The 8,372-nt window shown below is 46.6% G+C and overlaps 1 protein-coding gene across 1 annotated transcript in view; it reads right to left on the bottom strand.

The window, feature by feature from the left end:
• The window catches only part of ZNF426 (zinc finger protein 426), an 11,364-nt gene extending 3,589 nt beyond the window's left edge, over nt 1-7,775 (bottom strand). Inside the window, exons 1-5 of the mRNA XM_017879872.1 lie at nt 7,413-7,775; nt 6,397-6,488; nt 4,836-4,962; nt 3,540-3,620; nt 1,380-1,462 (exon numbers count right to left, since the gene is read on the bottom strand). Of these exons, the coding sequence (XP_017735361.1) occupies nt 1,380-1,462; nt 3,540-3,620; nt 4,836-4,962; nt 6,397-6,488; nt 7,413-7,437 (408 nt within the window). The 5' untranslated portion in view covers nt 7,438-7,775. The remainder of the gene's footprint in view (nt 1-1,379; nt 1,463-3,539; nt 3,621-4,835; nt 4,963-6,396; nt 6,489-7,412) is intronic.
• Nucleotides 7,776-8,372: the final 597 nt, after the last annotated feature.

Below are 8,372 nucleotides of genomic sequence, written 5' to 3'. Positions count from 1 at the left end.
TTCCAAAAAAAAAAAAAAAAAAAAAAAAAAAAATTAGCTGGGCTTGGTGGTACATGCCTGTAATCCCAGCTACTTGGGAGGCTGAGCACAAGAATCGCTTGAACCTGGAGGCGGAGGATGCAGTGAGCCAAGATCGTGCCACTGCACTCCAGCCTGGGCAACAAAGTGAGACGCCATCTCAAGATAATAATAATAATAAAAAAAACATATTTCTGTAGAATTCCAAGAAATTGTTTTTGAAATTCAGTGTCTACATGGGTGCAGTAGCTCACATTTGTAATCTCGGCATTTTGTGAGGCAAAGGTGGGTGGATCATTTGAACCTAGGAGTTAGAGACCAGCCTGGGCAACATGGCGAAACTCCATCTCTACAAAAAATATCAAAAAATTAGCTGAGTTGGGCGCGGTGGCTAACGCCTGTAATCCCAGCACTTTGGGAGGCCAAGGTGGGCGGATCACAAGGTCAGGAGATCGAGACCATCCTGCCTAACACGGCAAAACCCCATCTCTACTAAAAATACAAAAAAATGAGCCAGGCGTGGTGGCGGGCGCCTGTAGTCCCAGCTACTCGGGAGGCTGAGGCAGGAGAATGGCATGAACTCAGGAGACGAGTTTGCAGTGAGCCGAGACTGTGCCACTGCACTCCAGCCTGGGTGACAGAGCAAGACTCTGTCTCAAAAAAAAAAAAAATTAGCTGGGCATGGCGGTGCATTCCTGTAGTCCCAACCACGTAGGAGGCTGAGGTGGGAGGATCACTTGAGCCAAGAAGTCAAGGCTTCAGTGAGCCATGTTTGTGCCACTGCATTCCAGCCTGGGTGACACAGTAAGACCTTGTCTCGACAAAAAAAACCAAAAGCAATTCATAGTCTAAGCCAGATGTGGTGGCTCATGCCTGTAATTCCAGCGCTTCTGTAAACTGAGGTGGAGGATCACTTGAGCACAGGAGTTCGAGACTAGCCTGGGCAACACAGCAAGACCCTGTCTCCACAAAAATTTTAAAGAATTAGCTGGGTGTGGTGGGGCATGCCTATAGCCCCAGCTACTAAGGGAGGCTGAGGTAGGAGGATTGCTTGAGCCCAGGAGGTCAAGACTCTACTGAGCCATGATTGCACCACTGCACTCCAGCCTGGGTGACAGAGCAATACTTCTTTTCAAAACAACACCAAAACAAAACTCAATGCCTAGTTACATATGTGGGAATGTGTAAAAGCTCTGAAGAAACAAGTTTCACAATACATTTGGAGCATCCCCAGATTCTTCGCTCCCTCTTGTGTGTATGCAACTTCTCTCAAATATCTCTTACTTTTGCTGACTTCCCATAATAGAATTCCTGATTTTCTCTGAGGGTGGAAGATAAAAAATATCCCTTGCAAATCTTACCAATTGTATCCCGATGGATGTCTGACCCATCAAAAAGTCCTGCTGAAGTGTAGACCATTGGGTCTCAAGCTGCATTTCCCATCCTGAAACAAAACAGACAAAGAAAAGGACTCAGGCCAGGTGCGGTGGCTCATGCCTGTAATCCCAGCATTTTGGGAGGCTAAGGCAGGTGCATCACTTGAGGTCAGGAGTTTGAGACCAGCCTGGCCAACATGGCGAAACCCTATCTCTACTAAAAATACAGAAGTTAGCTGGGCGTGGTGGTGAGCACCTGTAATCCCAGCTACTCGCGGGGCTGAGGCTGAAGAATCTCCTGAATCCGGGAGGCAGAGGTTGCAAGGAGCTGAGATCACACCACTGCACTCCAGCCTTGGCAAGAGAGTGAACCACAACAAGAATAAATGAAAGGATTTGGAGAAAGAAATGGAAAGAGTTGAAAACAATATGACTCATTTCTATTTGTTTCAAATTAAACATGGCAAGAAAAAGCAGAAAGACATTTAGGGATCTGGGCTACATTAAAAATTTGGTTTTTATGTAAATGATCCAAAGGGAGTAAAACTGGCCAAGACAAGGACATGGGGTAAAACTTTTCAATCGTTTATTACAAATTGATGCTATGAAAATTAAAACTGATAGTGAATAGAGAGTATCAGGAAATGAAAGTAGGAAATTTCTGAAAAAAGAGCGTATATCTGGCCGGGCGCGGTGGCTCAAGCCTGTAATCCCAGCACTTTGGGAGGCCGAGACGGGCGGATCACAAGGTCAGGAGATCGAGACCATCCTGGCTAACACAGTGAAACCCCGTCTCTACTAAAATACAAAACTAGCCGAGCGAGGTGGCGGGCTCCTGTAGTCCCAGCTACTCGGGAGGCTGAGGCAGGAGAATGGCGTAAACCCGAGAGGCGGAGCTTGCAGTGAGCTGAGATCCGGCCACTGCACTCTAGTCTGGGCGACAGAGCGAGACTCCGCCTCAAAACAAAACAAAACAAAACAAAACAAAAACAAACAAACAAACAAAAAAAAAGAGCGTATATCTAAACAATTAAAGAAATGTTCTGGCCGGGCGCGGTGGCTCAAGCCTGTAATCCCGGCACTTTGGGAGGCCGAGACGGGAGGATCACGAGGCCGGGAGATCGAGACCATCCTGGCTAACACAGTGAAACCCCGTCTCTACTAAAAAAACACAAAAATCCAGCCGGGCGAGGTGGCGGGCGCCTGTAGTCCCAGCAACTCAGGAGGCTGAGGCAGGAGAATGGCGGGAACCCGGGAAGCGGAGCTTGCAGTGAGCTGAGATCCGGCCACTGCACTCCAGCCTGGGTGACAGAGCGAGACTCCATCTCAAAAAAAAATAAATAAATAAGAAATGTTCTAAGACCCCAGGTGGATGCCTGAATCATGGCTTAGTTCTGAACCCTGTACATACTGTGATTCTTCGATCTGGTAACTGAGATGACCACTACGTGACTGACAGGTGGTGTACACAGCATAGATATACTGGACAAATGGATGATTCACACCCCAGGCAGGATGACATAAGATTTCATCATGCTACTGAGAACGATGAGAAATTGAAAACTTATGAATTGTTTTGTTTATTTCTGGAATTTTTTTTTTTTTTTTGCGGGGTGGGGGTCAGTGGCCAGGGTCTCACTCTGTCACCTAGGCTGGAGTACAGTGGTGCAACCACATCTCACCACAGCCTTGACCTCCCAGTCTCAATTAATCCTCACAGCTCAGTCTCCTGAGTTGCTGGGACAGCAGGTGCATCCCACCACCCTTGGCTAATTTTTGTATTTTTTGTGGAAACAAGGTTCTCGGTATGTTGCCCAGGCTGGTCTTGAACTCCTGTGCTCAACAACGATTTCACCCACCTAGGCCTCCCAATGTGTGGGGATTATAGGCGTGGGCCACCATGCCTAGCCAAGTTTTCCATTTAATATTTTTGGACCATGGTTGAATGCAGATAACTGAAACCGTGAAAAATGAAATCACAGACAAGGGGGGACTGTTCTGTAAGTAAAAGCGTGTGGGAAGTTAAATATTTCCTAATTGTATCTAAACCTGCATGGAGAAAGTACATGTTAAAAAGTTTCCTAATTATGCTTCCAAACGGACTGAACTTCTCATCAACCAGAGTTGTTCTTCATGAACACTCACCTTGGAGAACTCCTGCCCGAACTGTCCTTGACTCTTCTTGTTCCAACCAAGAGATCAGACTGGGTTTGATGATCTGACCTCCTGAGCACAGAGAAATACATTAATGGAAGAGGCTCATACAAGAGATGACAAACCTTTCTATGATTCAGGAACTACAGACCTAATGAAAGTGATGAAGCTATTTCAAAAGGACTAAAAATGCAAATAACAACTCTGACTGTGCCCCAAACAGTCTGGTTACTTCTGTCTCCTAAATCCGAAATTCAGGTTTAGGTACACATTTAAAAAGCACTAAGACTTTTGATCAAACACAAAATAATGGCCAGGTATGGTGGCTCGTGCCTGTAATCCCAGCACTTTGGGAGACTGAGGCAGGAGGATCACTTGAGTCAGGAGTTCGAGACCAGCCTGGCCAACATGATGAAACCCTATCTCTTCTAAAAATACAAAAAAAAAAAAAAAAAAAAAATTAGCCAGGTGTGGTGGCGCATGCCGGTAATCCCAGCTGTTCCCAGCTGTTCGGGAGGTTGAGGCACAAGAATTGCTTACACCCAGGAGGCAGAGGTTGCAGTGAGCCGAGATCATGCCAATGCACTCCAACCTGCATGACAGAGTAAGACTGTCTCGAAACAACAAGAACAACAACAACAAATACGAAATAAGGAAGTATAACAGAGATCTTCGCTCTTCTGGGGAAACAAATACCCCAGTGTTTTTGAAAACATTATTGTGCATCAGAGTCATCCAGAGAACTTTTCTTTTTTTTTTTTTGAGATGGAGTCTCGCTCTGTTGCCCAGGCTGGAGTGCAATGGCCGGATCTCGGCTCACTACAAGCTCCGCCTCCCGGGTTCACGCCATTCTCCTGCCTCAGCCTCCCGAGTAGCTGGGACTACAGGCACCCGCCACCTCGCTCGGCTAGTTTTTTGTATTTTTTAGTAGAGGCGGGGTTTCACTGTGTTAGCCAGGATGGTCTCGATCTCCTGACCTCGTGATCCGCCCGTCTTGGCCTCCCAAAGTGCTGGGATTAAGAGAACTTTTCAAATACAGATGATTGGACTCCAACTCCAGGTTTCTGGGTGCAGAAGGAAAATGTACATTTCTAACAGGCAGATGGTGTTGCTATCAATCTTGGACCACATTTTGAGAAGAGTCACAGTAGATTAAAATCTATTTAGGACAGGGACTATGTCTCTATTCTTTCTCTTGCCAATGCTGCAAAACAGTAAGTATATATCAGTTCCATAGAAGGCTGCAAGGGATGAGGCCAGTTCCATAGGAGGCTGCAAGGATCTTACCCACTGTGGCCAGATTCTTGTAGTTCTCCAGCATCACGTCACTGTAGAGGCTTCTCTGAGTTGGGTCCAATAAAGTCCACTCCTCCTGGGTGAAGTCCACAGCCACATCGTCGAAGGTCACTGAACCCTAAAGCATCACACACAACACTGGTTGGAGCCAAGTAACAAGTCCATCAGCGTTTACTGGAGAATGAGGAAGGGGGACCCAATGCCTATGCAGGATTCCAAGGGCTGCAATGGCCAGCCCCAGGGTTTAGGGTCCTAGAAACTCCTCACTCCCTAAACATACTCACTGTCATCTCCTCCACTCATAGCTCATTAATGACACTCCTTGAATATGAATTTATCTCCCCACAGCCAGACTAGGAAGATCTTTTTTTTTTTTTTTTTTTCTGAAATGGAGTCTCAACCTGTCACCCAGGCTGGAGTACAGTGGTGCGATCTCAGCTCACTGCAACCTCCGCCTCCCGGGTTCAAGCAATTCTCCTGCCTCAGCCTCCCAAGTAGCTGAAATTACAGGCACGTGTCACCATTTCCAGCTAATTTTTTGTATTTTTAGTAGACATGGGGTTCCACCATACTGGCTAGGCTAGTCTCGAACTCCTGACCTCATGATCTGCCCCCTTTGGCCTCCCAAAGTGCTAGGATTACAGGCATGAGCCACCGTGCCTGGCCGAGATCTCATCTTATTTCCATCTATTTGAGCACATTGCTCAGCACGTTCCAGACATCTGATCAATGCTGATAAACAACTTGAGGAAAGGACACTTTATTTTTTTTTATTTTTTTGAGACAGAGTCTCGCTCTGTTGTCCAGGCTACAGTGCAGTGATGCAATCACAGCTCACTGCAGCCTCAACTTCCAGGGCTCAAGTGATCCTCCCACTTCAGCCTCCCAAGTAGCTGGGAGTCCAGTCATGCACCACTTTGCCCATCTAATTTTTAAATTTTTTGTAGAGATGGGGTCTCACTATGTTGCTCAGGCTGGTCTTGAATTCCTATACTCAAGCAATCTGCCCGCTTCAGCCTCCTAAAGTACTGGGATTATGAGTGTAAGCCACCATGCCCAGCCTGGGATGATTTCCAAGTTAACACCTTCCTATATGGAAGGCCTCATTCTTTGGGGAAATTCAAATGGGGATTCAGTCCTTGAGTGACTCTTTATTTGCTTTAAGAAGCGTGGAGACGCCGGGCGCGGTGGCTCACTCCTATAATCCCAGCACTTTGGGAGGCTGAGGTGGGCGGATCACAAGGTCAAGAGATCGAGCCCATGGTGAAACCCTGTCTCTACTCAAAATACAAAAAATTAGCCGGGTGTGGTGGCGGGCGCCTGTAGTCCCAGCTACTTGGGAGGCTGAGGCCGGAGAATGGCGTGAACCCAGGACGCAGAGCTTGCAGTGAGCCGAGATCGCACCACTGCACTCCAGCCCGGGCAAAAGAGCAAGACTCTGTCTCCAAAAAAAAAAACAAAGAAGCTTGGAGACAAGTCTGTCTAGAGGGAAATGTGTCTACCTGGTGGATGCAAGTATGTCACTACGTATAAGGATACAGCTGCTTTTTACCTGATAACAATCTGTTAGGCAGTCAGACACTATCCTTCCTGCTGGTGTCTTTTCTTCATGAAGGCAAACTGGGTTCCCAGAAAGATAATGTCCTGTAAGAAAATGAAAAGCATGAGAACTCCAAGCTGACCATAATCCCCACATCCACCTACCTAGAGGTCATTACCTCCTAGTATGAAATTCCCATATATTCCTGCAAAATCAGGAAAACACACGAGGCCAGTTGCAGTGGCTCACATCTGTAATCCTAGTGCTCTGGGAGGTTGAGGTGGGAGGACTGCTTGAGGTGAGGAGTTTGAGATCAGCCTGGGCAACACAGTGAGACTCCGTATCTACAAAAAAATTTTACAACGAGCCCGGCATGGTAATGCACACCTGCAGTCTCACCTCCCTGGGGAGGCTGAGGCAGGAAGATTGCTAAGCCTAGGAGTTCAAGACCACCCTGGGCAACATAGTGAACATAGACCCCCTCATCTCTACAAAAATAATTTTTTAATCAGTTAGGCATGGCGGCATGTGCCTGTAGTCCCAGGTACTTGGGAGGCGGAGGTGGGAGGATTGCTTGAGCCCAGGAGTTTGAGGCTGTGGTGAACTATGAACACACCACTGCACTCCAGCCTGCGCAAAAGAGTGAGACTTTGTATCAGAAAAAAAAAAAAAGAAAGAAAACACAAACATACAACCTACTGCCATACAATGCCAGAGCAGTCCTAAAGGTGACGATGAGCTGTGCTGCCCGTCAGGAAAAGTACAATGGTGTCATTTCACCCATAAGAAAACATACACCCAGAGCATGTGACTCTAGCATGCTGATTAAAATTCATGAAGGAGATTATGCAGTACTGTTTCCAAAACTCATAGCCAGGCAAGGGCTAACTCACAGAAGAGCATGTTCCGGCCCCCCTCAGCACCTCCCAAATGAATCAGCAACATGACCGGCAGCCCAAACCACTAGACCCTATATTGTGCAGAGAGAACCTAGGGCAGGATATCCAAAAAAGAGCAACAGGGCTTACCATGGGACAGATCAACAGCTGCCATCCTGTGAGATGAGAATGTGCCAGAACCCTCCTTTCATTGATGCCAACATCACTTCAGGACACCTCATTAATCTAAATGGACGGTGGCAATCTCCATTCCTCTTTAAACAGGGTTACTGGGATTCCTGTTGGTATTAATCAATAATCAACAAGCAGTACTTCATCATCAGTCATCAAAACATATACATTGGCTGGGGCAGTAGCTCATGCCTGTAATCCCAGCATTTTGGGAGGCTAGGGTGGGAGGATTGCTTCAGCCCAGAAGTTTGAGACCAGCCTTGACAACACAGCAAGACCCTAACTCTAAAGAAATAAAAATAAAAATAAGTAAAAAAAAAAAAAAAAAAAATTGAAGCGGTAAACCAGAACCTGAATGCAAGTACAAGTTTTGCATGCACACATTAAAAAAAAAAAACAAAAAACCTCACAATACACATAAGTATTGGGTAGCCTCAACAGGGCCTTGATTGGAAACACTCAAATCAAACAAACCTGCATTCCCAGGTCACACTGTCAGAGAGGCAACGCCAAACCGCTCTGTGCCTAACACTGGTCTGTTATATGGGTCTTCAAAGAGAAGACCTTTCCATAGTATTTATCTGGTTAATTTTTTTCCACCAAAGTTTGGTTTTACTTGGCCAGGCAGGGTGGCTCACGCCTGTAACCCTAGCACTTTGGGAGGCCAAGGCCAGCGGACCATGAGGTCAGGAGTTCAAAACCAGCCTGACCAACACGGTGAAACCCTGTCTCTACTAAAAACACAAAAATTAGCCGGGTATGGTGGTGTGCACCTGTAATCCCAGCTACTCAGGAGGCTTAGGCAGGAGAATCGCTCAAACCTGGGAAGTGGAAGTTGCAGTACGCTGAGATCGCGCCACTGCACTCCAGCCTAGGTGGGTGACAGAGCAAGACTCTGTCTCAAAAAAAAAAAAAAAA

This window comes from Rhinopithecus bieti, unplaced genomic scaffold, assembly GCF_001698545.2.
Source record: "Rhinopithecus bieti isolate Rb0 unplaced genomic scaffold, ASM169854v2 scaffold_10589, whole genome shotgun sequence".
Classification (NCBI taxonomy): domain Eukaryota; kingdom Metazoa; phylum Chordata; class Mammalia; order Primates; family Cercopithecidae; genus Rhinopithecus; species Rhinopithecus bieti.
This window is presented reverse-complemented; position numbering and strand designations above follow the sequence as displayed.